The 13,073-nt window shown below is 42.7% G+C and overlaps 3 protein-coding genes across 4 annotated transcripts; 2 read left to right on the top strand and 1 right to left on the bottom strand.

The window, feature by feature from the left end:
• Window positions 1-9: 9 nt before the first annotated feature.
• Window positions 10-2,442, bottom strand: LOC108039289 (protein phosphatase inhibitor 2). Its single transcript, XM_017116235.2, has 5 exons — window positions 2,156-2,442; window positions 1,723-1,820; window positions 1,496-1,663; window positions 968-1,062; window positions 10-912 (listed from the first exon to the last, which is right to left on the bottom strand). The coding sequence occupies exons 2-5, from the start codon at window positions 1,800-1,802 to the stop codon at window positions 638-640; spliced, it is 618 nt and encodes a 205-aa protein (XP_016971724.1). The 5' UTR covers window positions 1,803-1,820; window positions 2,156-2,442; the 3' UTR covers window positions 10-637.
• A 170-nt stretch (window positions 2,443-2,612) lies between these two features.
• On the top strand, window positions 2,613-6,791 carry LOC108039288 (85/88 kDa calcium-independent phospholipase A2). 2 transcript variants are annotated; one of them, XM_017116233.2, is made up of 8 exons: window positions 2,616-2,738; window positions 3,080-3,205; window positions 3,348-3,640; window positions 3,699-3,998; window positions 4,053-4,870; window positions 4,934-5,580; window positions 5,637-5,972; window positions 6,031-6,791. In XM_017116233.2, the coding sequence occupies exons 2-8, from the start codon at window positions 3,166-3,168 to the stop codon at window positions 6,261-6,263; spliced, it is 2,667 nt and encodes an 888-aa protein (XP_016971722.1). In that variant the 5' UTR covers window positions 2,616-2,738; window positions 3,080-3,165; the 3' UTR covers window positions 6,264-6,791. The 2 variants fall into 2 exon arrangements, with proteins under 2 accessions (XP_016971723.1, XP_016971722.1); XM_017116234.1 differs by lacking the exon at window positions 3,080-3,205 and having other exon boundaries at window positions 2,613-2,738.
• A 552-nt stretch (window positions 6,792-7,343) lies between these two features.
• LOC108039309 (poly [ADP-ribose] polymerase tankyrase-1) lies at window positions 7,344-10,164 on the top strand. The gene is made up of 3 exons (XM_017116257.1): window positions 7,344-7,455; window positions 7,518-8,917; window positions 9,646-10,164. Exon 2 carries the CDS (start codon window positions 7,745-7,747, stop codon window positions 8,840-8,842), a length of 1,098 nt encoding a protein of 365 aa, XP_016971746.1. The 5' UTR covers window positions 7,344-7,455; window positions 7,518-7,744; the 3' UTR covers window positions 8,843-8,917; window positions 9,646-10,164.
• Window positions 10,165-13,073: the final 2,909 nt, after the last annotated feature.

The raw sequence follows: 13,073 nt of genomic DNA, 5'->3' as shown, positions 1-13,073 counted from the left end.
ATTTTTCAATTGGGTTTTGGGCTCTCTTTATTGAAACGTTCGCATTCGATGGCTAAAACTTAATAGTAATCATAATAGTATCGTATTAATAAATAACTAAAAGTAAGGCCAAATCAACTTCAACGCTGGTTACAACAAGTTATCCCCTCTGTGGCACTGGGCATCCAATCAAATTAAATGCAAACGGAGCTGCGAACGGGAGACTTGGACTAAAATTCAACGGGTATTCGTATCGATATAAATTTAAAAGACTTTTTAACTACATTTGCAACAGTACGCTACGGCTGAGACGCATACGATAATTATATTTACTGTCGTACAATCAGATTCTCCGACCAGATGCACAGTTTGTGTTGTAAAACAAATTTGCAACAAGTAATGGCTTGGCTTATCGGCTGTGTTCACTACTCGATGACGAACCTCCTTGGCGACGGTTTGTTATTCGTGTTTAGTTGGGTAAATTTCATTAATCACGAGTACTTCTAACCACTCTGCTAATCAGCATCCACTTCTCACTCCGCGCTCGCACAGCACTTGATATAATTTCGTTAGTACATTGTTTGGATGAGCTGCCCTCAGAATCGTCCATTGTCCGCTAGGTAAACATTAGTGATTGATTGATGGGTTGATATTGCTTCTAGTTGTTTGATGGCTCCAGGTCCATGTTATGGCCGGCGCTGGTAGACGGGGATGTGGCTGCGTCGACTTTGGGGCTCGACTTTTTCGCCGAACTGCTCGCAAAGCGACCGGATGTAGAAGCGCCCTGTGCCGAGCCCGAGGGCCGGCTATCCGCGCCCTTGTCATCGTCCTCGTCGTCGTCGTCCTCCTCCTGGATCAGTTTGCGTGCCAGCTTGACGGCCTCGAACTCGCGGTAGTGGGCCTTGCGACGTCGCTCAAATTCCCGCCGTCGTTCTGCAACCCAAGTACATGAGAAATGTTTGGAATCTGAGTGGTTCTTGGCACTTACGTCGCTCCTCCTCGCTCAAAGGCTGGTCGTCGCCGGAAGAACCCTCATCCTCGATGCTCTCCGTCGACGGTTGTGTGTTGGCCGCTATGCGGAGTCTGCAAAGGATTGTATAGTTTAACGATTTGTTGAGAAATTAAAAGGTTCCTACTAAAAGACTTTCGTGGCTATGAATGCAAAGAAAATGGGAATGGGTAATTTATTTATTTACAATTGAATTATAAAATGTCGTTCTCAATTGCTGCTTGACTTTATATTAAATTCCTAACTTATCTTGAAGAAAGTAAATGGCGAAAATTACTCAATACTGCAAAAACATTATCTCTCGAATCTGTAAAGATGTCATTGCCTACGCTTTTATAATCTCTAAACGATAAGGCAATAGACACTTACGTTTTCAAATAAGATGTATGTTTACCAAGAATCTAAGACGCATTTTCTGGTAAATAAATAGGTATTCCTTGTCCCCTTGTTTGTGCTACGAAAGTCCCTTAATTTCTTGAACCTAAGCAAATGAGAACAGCTTCATACTTCTCTACCAGCAGCTCCGTGTCCAGCTCATCCCTATTGTCCTCGTAGGCCTCCGTATAGTTGTACGGCGTTTTCGGCTCATCGATTTTCATATGTCCGTAGTCCTTGTCGGCCGGATGGAAGGTCTGCATCACGTTGAGCTCATCGAACTTGGCACTTTTGCGAAAACTTTGAAGGGGAATGACAGTTGAGAAGTGTTATGAATTGGGGTTAGCCAATGACCTCACCTGGCTCCCGACTTGTCGAAACTGCGCGAAGTCTTGAGGATGCCCTTGCAGGGCAGCTGTGGACTGGGATTGTTCTGCATCGTCGGGATCTGCTTTATCTGTAGGAGTACAGCAAGACCAGAATTTGATTTAGTTGTGGTCAGTGCACGCGCATAATTACGTCAGGCGCTCGGGAGTCACTGCTGTTGCTGCTGCTACTGGACAGTCGTGAATCACGGAGGCAGTAGCCGAACAGGCACTGAAACCGCGCCGTTCGCCAGATTATAATGGCACAGGTCGCGGTGAAACTTGCGCTGCTGTTACCTCGTGCCCTTGGGGGGGTCGCCAGAGCCACCCAGTGGGTGGTGGCCAGCACGGCCGCCAGTCCCCCAGCTACACCCAGTTGGCCATCCGAGGCGCCGGTGGCCTCCACCTCCATGCCAGTTCCACTTACTTGTTTGATTTGCCTGTTAACTGCTAGTGCAACTGCAAATTGTAGTGCAATTTACGCCTCAATCCTCAATTTGGCAGCCAGTTATATTTTGGGCAAGGGCTGCAATCTGTTCGAAGGCGCCAGCCGGGCGGGGTTGATCTCAATTTGGTAACGTGGAATTTAGCTCTTGACGGAGTGATAGCCAGTGCTGTTTAATTATTTTTGATTTTTTATTGCAAACAAATGGCATCCGGTAAATATTCTAACAATCCTACTAATTCGCCAGTATGGCCGTGGCTATGTACCACAAAAATACCACAAATATTAATACCCTAGATGGTGGAGAGCTTCGATATGATTTTGGACCAGACTCGAACCCATTACAGGAGCATTTTTTGAATTTATCAAAACTGTTATGGTTGTAAGCTTTGCAAGACGAACTAGTCACGGACTATCGCGTTTCTGAAGTCCCATCTCTGATATAAGCTGACATCGCTAAAAAAAAGTTGCAAATACAGCTCAGTTTGTTATTTTGTGTTGCTAGTTTTGAAACTGGAATTGTGCGATAAGGAAACCTAAAAGCAGAGCGGAAAAATGTTTAATGGTTAGCTAGTAAAAGTGTTTATTACAATAACCGCAAAATATGTGTTGGCATTAGTTATTCACCTAATTACGCATCATATTTTCTACTCCAAATATTAGTAACTGACCCACAGAACAATCACATCTTTCTGGCAGCCATTTTATTGATAAGATCTAGATGTGAGAAAGCGGGAAAGCACGAAAAATAGGTTCATACTATTATAAAGGCGCACAATCGGGTGATCTGTTCGCTCCCGATTGGCCGCAGATGTATACTATTGATTTCTTGGCAACCCATCCAAAGCAACCACTTACTCACCCACACCCATGTAACTAACAAACTGGCCATTATTTTTCTGTCAGGTTCACCGCATCCACGTTAGCCAGCTCATCCGCCAAGTACAAAGTTCAAGCAGCATCCGCAGCACTCCATACCTCACTCTTGAGTCATGTCGTGGATGGCCTTTGGAGCCCTGGCCTCCGGGTTTGGTATTGCCCCCTCTAAATAGTTACATTTCCATGTCGTGTTGCCGTCTTGAGTGTTTAGTAGACTAGGCTGAGAATGTATTTGTCCCGTGAATAACCCTCTGTAAACTCTTATATAATGACTATGTGCTTTTTACGATTGCAGTTCTTCAGCGCCTGCTGGGAGGCGACCAGCCGGCCAATAAGGTATTGGAGATAAAGAGTGAATCACTAGGAACCCTGCAGGTTATCGCTCGCGATGACGCGATGGTATTGTTTGCACCACCCTACAACAGCAATGATAAGCGTGCTGTCTATGAGATCATCCTGCAGCGACCCACCTCGGATTCCAATACCACATCCTTTAGCCTATACCGCTCACCAGTGCTGCAGGATGCCGAAGAGCGCTACAATGCCTTTATGCAAAGGCTGCCCGTATTCGTCAGCATTGTCAAAGAGGTTCTTGAGAAGATCACATGCAAATTTGTATTGTTTTTTGAACCCCTGTATATTTTAGTACTACAATGTTAATGGCCTGCAAAAAGCCTGCGATGCCCTGGCCGAGAATCCTTCCTGGACGCTTTCCCATTTGATTGCCTACTTCAACCTGATCGACTATATCAGCAATCCCAAGATGTTGCAGTGCGTGGACCAGGCGGATCCCACCTGCATGATGTCGCCATTTCAACTGGCCATCAAACAGGGCCACATAGAGATGGTGAAGGCTTTGCTGCCCTTGAGCAAGCTGGAACACTTAGATATCAACAGCAATTCGGTGTTTCACTACGCCGCCAGCACCACCAAAGAGATAATCAATGTGAGCAGTCATGCTTTATCAATTTCAAACACATTTTAAACTTTCTGTTCTTAGCTTATCACTGACAAAAGCACAGTGAACTTGAATCACCTTAATTCGGATGGATATACACCCCTTCATATAGCCTGCCTCGCCGACAAGCCGGAAAATGTGAAGGCGCTTCTCCTGTCTGGCGCCGATGTTAATCTCAATGCTAAGAACATCACAAAGCTGCACAAGACGTCCGCACCCACTTCGGTGTCCTCGTTTCTGCGTACGAATGTAAGCAAGCTTTACACACAAGACATGAAATATGGCGGCACTCCTCTGCATTGGTGTTCCTCCCGTGAAACCCTACATGCCCTCATAATGGAGGGCTGTGATGTCAACTCCACGAACTTTGAGGGACGCACCGCTTTGCATGTGATGGTGGCCAGGAATCGTTTTGAGTGCGTAGTGACTCTGCTGGCCCACGATGCGGATATCGATGTGCTAGACAATGAGGGAAATGCAGCTCTTCACATCGCCATCGAAAAGAAGTTGGTGCCGATTGTCCAGTGTTTGGTGGTTTTTGGGTGTGACATCAACTTGAAAAGCAAGGATGGCAAAACTCCCCGCCACATGGTGGGCAATGATGCCAGTGGCAACAAGGAAGACGAAATCCTCTACATACTACACTCTGTGGGAGCCAAACGCTGTAGGGAGACTGGCTCAAAGTGTCCGCCAGGATGCAACGCCAGGGGCAACTATAATGGCATACCGCCAGAGGCACCGGAATCCGTGGAACAACGAGAGCATATAGAAAACATGCTGGCCACCACCAGTCGACAAGTGATGGGCGGTTTCCTGGGCGCGGCGGCCAATGGAATACTGGAGAAGCCACCACCGGCACAGTAAGACAACATTTAGAGCTTAAATTGCATACAAATTAAAGGCCATATCACTTTTAATTCCAGAAAACCAGTTGTGGTCGATACTGAAAAGGAATTAAAGGGTCAGAGCATAATGGATGCCCTGCTGGGCATGTTCACTACCAAAGTAAATGCAGACGAGATGAAGAAGGATAATTCTTCCGGCAGTTTGGCCAGCGGCTCGGGAACGCCGGCTTCAGCCGCGGACAGTCCGGAGCAGTTGGCATCTCCCTCATCGCCCTTTGCCGCTGAGATTGGCGATAAGCCCTATGGCCGTGGACGTCTACTTTGCCTGGATGGTGGTGGTATTCGTGGCCTGGTGTTGGTACAAATGCTTCTCGAGATCGAAAAGCTATCGCGCACACCCATTATCCACATGTTTGACTGGATTGCCGGCACCAGCACGGGAGGAATCCTTGCATTGGCTTTGGGTTGCGGCAAAACAATGCGCCAGTGCATGGGACTGTATCTGCGCATGAAGGAGCAGTGTTTCGTGGGCTCGCGGCCGTACAACAGTGATTTTTTCGAGTCCATTTTGAAGGACAACCTGGGCGAGTTCAACGTGATGACGGATATTAAGCACCCAAAGATCATGGTCACCGGCGTTATGGCGGACCGCAAACCCGTCGATCTGCATCTATTCCGCAACTATACGAGTGCCAGTGATATTCTGGGCATTGTGACTTCCATAAGTGAGTGAGAAAACCATAAATATCGAAAGAGTCTCAATATTTTCTTCGATATCTAGACAACCGTCGAATTCCTCCACCGCCCCCGCAAGAGCAATTGGTGTGGCGTGCTGCCCGTGCCACAGGAGCGGCTCCTTCATATTTCCGCGCTTTTGGTCGCTTCCTGGACGGTGGTTTGATTGCAAACAACCCGACGCTGGACGCCATGACCGAGATCCACGAATATAATATGGCTCTACGCAGTGCTGGTCGCGAGGCAGAGGCCATACCTGTGTCCGTGGTCATGTCGTTGGGAACGGGCCACATTCCTGTTACTGAGCTGAAGGACATTGATGTGTTCCGACCGGAAAGCATCTGGGATACAGCTAAACTAGCCTACGGCATCTCCACCATTGGTGAGACTAATTGATTTTCAAGAAATATTTTCTTCAATACAAGATTTATCATCCCCAGGCAACCTGCTGGTGGACCAGGCGACCTGCTCCGATGGAAGAGTGGTGGACAGAGCTCGCGCCTGGTGCAGCACCATTGGAGTACCCTACTTCCGGTTCAATCCTCAGCTGAGCGAGGACATCGCCATGGATGAAAAGGACGACCAGAAGCTAATTAACATGCTGTGGCACACCAAGGCATACATGCATGCAAATCGCAACAAGATCATCGAGACGATCAACTTCCTAAAATAGCATGCAAGACGGATTTAGACCGCATTTGCTGTAGAGATCTCTTCTCAGAGGGATCCTTTCGATAATTCTCTGTGTACTCTGTATTCGTTTCACTCCTTTTCATTTTCGTTAAGCACCTTTTCTGCGGTCTAAATCAGCACACTCGTTGGGACCTTCTCCCAATAACACCGAACCCCTCCCACCACCTAGCATGAAAAATGAATCTGTGGTTTTAACCCAAAATTGAAAAATGGCGTTTCCCTCTGCGTTCTTTGATTTTCCCACTTCCGAGGCTTTATCTCCAGGATTACCAAACGAATTACGCTTTGTATGTTGTGTTATTGGATTTAAGAAAGAACATTATCACTCACTTTTATTTCGATGTTTGTATTATTAATTCCCAGTTATTGTATGTAACCCTCTAATTGAATTGCGAGTTGAATCGTATGCTGGAAAAAACATTCCGTTCAGCTTTGTTAGAAAATTAATATGTGTAGTTGATCAAGAATTTTCAATAAAAAGATTTATAGGTGTTTAAAACAGTTTTAATTCAGTCTTATTAAGTTACTGGCTTGGCTTAGACATTACCCCACCGATTGAGGGCTATCCGTTTAATTGGTTTAATTAATGGTACACAGTGGACAAGATAGTTTACAATTTAATGGATTCACTAGAAGGAAGAAAAAAAGTAATTAAAAATTTTGTTATATATATCTTCATATATTTACATTCCAAAAAAGGAGAAGAAAATTAAATTTAAGTTTTGAAAACAAGGATTCTTAAAAATTGTTGGTAACTTAATTAAAAACACAAATTAACTATAAAAAGTTAGAATATGGGAGAAACTAAAAGAACAAAATGGGTCACCTACTCATAGAATTCTCTCGAAATACAATTTTTTCGAATTAAAAAAATTATACTTATATTACATTTTGTTAAATGGTTATTTTTATTTTTTTTTTTCATTTGAGCAAAAAAATGTTTTTTTTTTAACCATTTTAAAGAGTTATTAATTTTATATATTTTTTAGGTACTTGTTCTTATTATTTATTATTACTGCCAGCCCTGGGGTTATACAAAATCCGATATGTTCCACCCAATCGATACCTATTAAATATGTCATATCGATAGGTCCAAAACAAATACAAACAATACAGACTGCGGCTGCCAAAATATTTTTCTCCTGACCCCACTTTAGGGATCCCAGATCCAGGTGAGCTTAACTCGGTTAAAATTGTGAATTGGTAGACATATTAAGTCATTAAACCTTTTTAGATAAAGATAAATAGACTTGGAGACGGCAGGGTCACACCAATAACTAGTGGTCAGAGTGACCAAAGTAGGCAGGAAAACAAGCAAAAATAAACAAACAATACAGACAGGAAAATAAGCAGCGCGTGCCTGGGAAGAGATTTTTCGTCGCAGGAAGAGACACCGGAACCAGGAACACAGACGCACTGCATCGCGGAAAGCGGAGGACGCAATCCAAGTAAGAGCGATAGATGGCCGCGGCCACCAACAACGATTCCTCCACCTCCGGCGTGGAGGCGGCCAAGGAGGAGGTGGAGATGTCGATGCCGCCGTCGCCCATGTCGATGGCCATGGTCCTGGCCAGATCCACGCCGATGCCCATGCCCACCAGCGCCTCCAAGGGAATCATGATAACGCCGCCGCCGCCGGCGATGCCGCCCACGCCCACCTCGTCGCCAAACACGCACGGCGAGTGGCCGCACATGAACATCAACCTCAACCTGAACCTTAACCTGAACATGTGTTCGAATCCCAGCAGCACGAGTACACCATTCCAGCTGAGCAGAGATCGGGGCGAGCACTTTGCACTGCCGCACCTGCCGCCCCTGCCGCTGAATCCCAATGCCCCCAATGCCGAGTATCTGCCCAGCCTGATTCATCCGAGCACTTTGCCCTCGGGCAGCAAGAGCTTCAAGATGCGTCCGCGGATGCAGAGGCTGAAGCATTCCTACAGCTACAGCAACATACTCGTCCAGTCCAATGGCCGCAAACTGCGTACCGCCGCCTCCACCTGCAACATCGAGCTGCTCAACCGCATCCTGGAGAGCGGGGCCAATCCGAATGCCGCCGACGAGTACAATCGCAGCCCCCTGCATCTGGCCGCCTGCCGTGGCTACATACCCATTGTCCAGCAGTTACTGAAGTACGGTGCCAATCCGAACGTGGTCGACTCGCTGGGGAATACGCCACTTCATCTGGCTGTGATCTCGGCCAGTTCCAATAACTTCAACATTGTGGTGGGCGTACTGCTGCAGGGCGGCGCCAGTGTCCACATGTACGACCGCAGCAACAAGTCACCGCTGGAGCTGGCCGAGGCCAAGCTTAGATTGCTGCGCAACCGCTATGATCATCCCACGCCGGAGACGGCCAAGATCCTCGAGGACATGTGTATGCTGACCACGCTTATCTTGCGCTACATGGTGAAACAGCAGCGTGAGCTGGAGGACCTCTCGGCGCTGGAGAAGCGCCTCCAGAACCTGAGCACCAGCGACGACCAGGAGCAGGTTGTATCCCAGACCGCCGATGAGCTGCTCGCCAGCGTTGAGCGATTATCCATCAACAACAAGTAGACGGAACGGACGCTGGACGCTAGGGGAACCCATCCGCAGGCGGTCCCAAATTGCGTTCGATGAGTCGAGAAAAAAGTAAGTAAAGTATATTATGTATCAGAGGATGACAGAATATTCATAACAGACATTGCTTAGTTTTGCTTATACTCTATTTCTGTGAAGAATCATATTCATTTCATTTTAATTCCTTTTCGCTTTATAAAGGATTTGATAAAAATATATATGTAATTTGCATATGGTATACAATTTAAATATGATTGAGATAACAGAAAACGGAAGACCGTTTTGTGGGACCAATAATTTAATCTCGAAAGCATGTGACGTCTTATTCGTCATCAGACTTTTTGTAAACCATTTGTTGTTTTTATGACTCACAATATTTATGCATATGCCGTTCTATACCCTTGAAAACAGTATTACTTTTTGGGTGATAGTTTGTAACGCTATTAAATATTTACTGACCCATTTTAATAATCATTTTTCAGTCATTGGATTTTCCAAAAATCAGTGATTGTTTTTAGGACGGTTACCTTAAAATCCAACCAACAAATATGGAGTTGGCCAAGAATTTTGTATGTTTGGGATGACATTAGTAGACTTTTCAGAACTTACTATGTTAGTAGAGTAGAAATGGGTGTGAAGCGATTTCTGACAAATAAAAAAAAGTGAAACTAAATAAAATTGAGATTTAAATTTTTCTTTTAAAATTAAAAATTTGATTGGGTAGGTAGGTTCTCTCTTCGGCAGGATAATTATATCCTTTCCATAATACTGAAACTGATCTTACTTTCGTTTCGTTGCAGTTTGTTTATCGTTTCCTAATTTGGCTGCCGTTGAGCTGGAGTTGGCATCGTCACAAGCAGCTGGAGAGGAAGGAAGTCCTGATTCCGATCCTGATCCCATCAAGCTGCCAAATTCGACCAACGCTCTCACACACACAAGCACACACACCCACACAAAAACACAAACAAAAGAAAACACACACATTGTTTCATGCGATCTTTTATTAAGTATTTCATTTAAGGTTCATTGTTTACGCAAACAATCAACAAACATGATTAAATTTTAAGCTTTACGTTTAGCGCGCCAAAAAAAATTCAAGTTATGTAATAATGATGCAATCGCAACTCAATAGGACACCTAACAAACTGCTACATTACATTTAACTAAATGACTACATTGCATGGAAATCGTTAAGTATCTATTGTATACTACAACAAAAAAACATATGCGTGTAAACACTCTCTGAACAATAAACGAAAAACCAAACGGCCATTTGACTTAATCCGCAGATCAAGCCGAAATCTGTACTATATAACTGAGAGGACTTGTGAGTAATTCTGGTTTGTGGTGGATGCTAGTGATTCGGATTACGGATGGTGAGTTATAGAATCGGAATATTTTTAGTTTTAAGATTTTTTGGAATAGAATCATTAGAAGCTTTAAAGAGAAAATATCAACCAAGTGGAAAGGGCTAGAAGATTAGTAAACAATAACTTACTAATCAAAAATGTGTCCTATCTTTCAATAATGTCCCATCATTAGTATACATTTAAAAGTCCATAAATTCAATATAAAGTTAAAACTTGAAAGGCATCTATAAATCTATTTAACAGCTCTTTCCTCTTAGCGGGTAAATGTATTCAAAATGCGGTTAAAAGAACCCACGTTAAGAGTTTTTATTAGTATTTATGTGTAAACTTCCCATTAACATGCGGTGGATAAGAAAAAGATGCCCACGACGAACATTGTGAGCCAAATTGATGTTAAAAACAAGTTAATACAACATAAATGTTATAAATTAGGGAAATTCAAGCCGGGTGAAATGGGGTTTTTCATTCATAACGAAATTATAACGGAAGCTAGACAAATAACCAAAACACTTTATCGGACATAAATATAAAAGTGATATGGGGTGGGGTATAAAATATAGCCGAAAAACTCGAAACTGACACCCGTAAACTCATTCATACAAATGAAACCGCCACAAAATACTATTTTTATCACATGTCCACCTTGCACTAAAATTCGTGGGAGGAGAAAAGTGAGAAAAAGGGGATCGACTGAAAAGCTGGACAGGAAAATAGAAGAAAAGCCGTGTCTTCTCTTCTTCCCACGTCGGTTACGTTTCGTTGAGCGAAATGATCAACATATTCAAATTGTCGTTACGCAGGCTACACAAAAAATATCATTATGCCCCTTCTAAGTAAATGATAACCTACACTGAAAAATGTATAACATTGACAGACCATAACGTATTTATTTGACTTTTTCTTTAATAACATGTGGAAAGGTGAAATAGGTAATCATGAAATTGTCGAAAAAATCGACACAAAAATGCAAACCAAAATTTAAACACACATTTTTTATAGAATTAAACTACAATCATTAAGAAATATGCCGCTTTGAAATCGGATTTCTTTAAGAAAAGTTATGGGCGTAAAAGCGCAGGTTTTGGTCACTTTTTAGCAAAGCCATTTTTCAAAAATTTTGAAATTAGCTCATAAAAATGACGAAAAATCGACCCAAAAATACCAACCAAGATGAGTATACAGTTTTTTAGAGAATTAAACCACAATCATTTAGAGGTATGCCCCTTTGAAATCGGATGTCTGTAAGAAAAGTTATGGGCTTAGAAGTGCAGATTTGAGGTCACTTTTCAGCAAAGCCATTTTTCGAAACTTTGGACCCAAAAATACAAACCAAGATGATTATACAGATTTTTAGAGAATTAAAGCACAATCATTTAGAGGTATACCACTTTGAAATCCGATGTCTGTAATAAAAGTTATGGGCTTAGAAGAGCAGGTTTTGGGTCATTTTTCAGCAGAGCTCATAAAAATGACTACAAATCGACCCAAAAATACAAATCAAGATAGGTATACAGATTTTTAGAGAATTTAACCACAATCATTTAGAAATATGCCGCTTTAAAATCGGTTGTCTGTAAAAAAAGTTGTGGGCTTAGAACGGCAGGTTTTTGGTCACTTTTCAGCAAAGCCATTTTTCCAAAATTTGGAAAGGGGTTAGCTCATAAAAATGACTAAAAATCGATCCAAAAATACAAACCAAGATGGGTATACAGATTTTTAGAGAATTAAACCACAATCATTTAGAGGTATGCCACATTGAAATCGGATGTCTGTAAGAAAAGTTATGGGCTTAGAAGTGCAGATTTGAGGTCACTTTTCAGCAAAGCCATTTTTCGAAACTTTGGACCCAAAAATGCAAACCAAGATGAGTATACAGATTTTTAGAGAATTAAACCAAAATCATTTAGAGGTATGCCACATTGAAATCGGATGTCTGTAAGAAAAGATATAGGTTTTCGAAGTGCAGTCTTATTTCGAGAAAAACGGAAGTAAGCTGAAAAGTGAAACAGCCTAAAATATTTATGCTATAAATTTGAAACATTGAGAAATGTTGCATGTTTTGCACATCTTTTTAAATTTGGTTCAGTGCATTGGGAGAAGGTAGGGCCATGGATATAATACAGGGGATACGGAAACAATGAAACCGGCAGAAGCAACCCGAACTACATATTTATATATTTCAAATGTTGACCCAACCACTTCCACTTATTGGCGGCAGTTGTGATAAGATGCACCGTCTCACTTGTTGATCTCCCTCGTTGTTGTTGTTGGTGGTGTTCCTCTGCTGTTGTTGTGATGCATGTGGTTTCCAGAAGAGCAAGCAGCAACATATGCGTTAAAAAAAACATAAGCGTTGGCCGGCGTTGCTGTCCGGATGCCGTGTGAATTTCACATTTCTCTGCCTTGTTTCTGTATTTTTGTGTACTTTTAATGTATGTATGTCTGTAGTTTTGCTGCTTCCTTTACACTGTCTGCGAGCCCGAACGCCCACGTATTGTGAGCTACACTATTGTAAGCACGGCATTTGGGTTCCCTTAATTCAATTTGTAACATGAATATAGAACTACTTTACATATTTTTAAATTCATTTTTACATTTAATCTACATAAATCGATATAGTTTGATACAATCATTAAAACCGTCTTTTTAAAATTTTTAAAATAATGTTTGGATGAAAATAAATTTTGTACAAATGAATTGGTCCAAACTATGAATATTTTCTTCGTAACATTATTAGTCTGTAATTCAGGAATTAAGCTTGTCTAATTTTGATCTAAAATACTTTTGTTTAATTTTATGATTACAAGTTTTGGTAGCGCACTTTATGAGTCGCATATGCATGGGACTTTCCCTGTCGG

The sequence above is a fragment of the Drosophila rhopaloa genome, unplaced genomic scaffold (genome assembly GCF_018152115.1).
Source record: "Drosophila rhopaloa isolate 14029-0021.01 unplaced genomic scaffold, ASM1815211v1 contig_163, whole genome shotgun sequence".
Classification (NCBI taxonomy): domain Eukaryota; kingdom Metazoa; phylum Arthropoda; class Insecta; order Diptera; family Drosophilidae; genus Drosophila; species Drosophila rhopaloa.
Note: the sequence above shows the minus strand (reverse complement) of the source record. Positions and strands in the feature narration are given on the sequence as shown.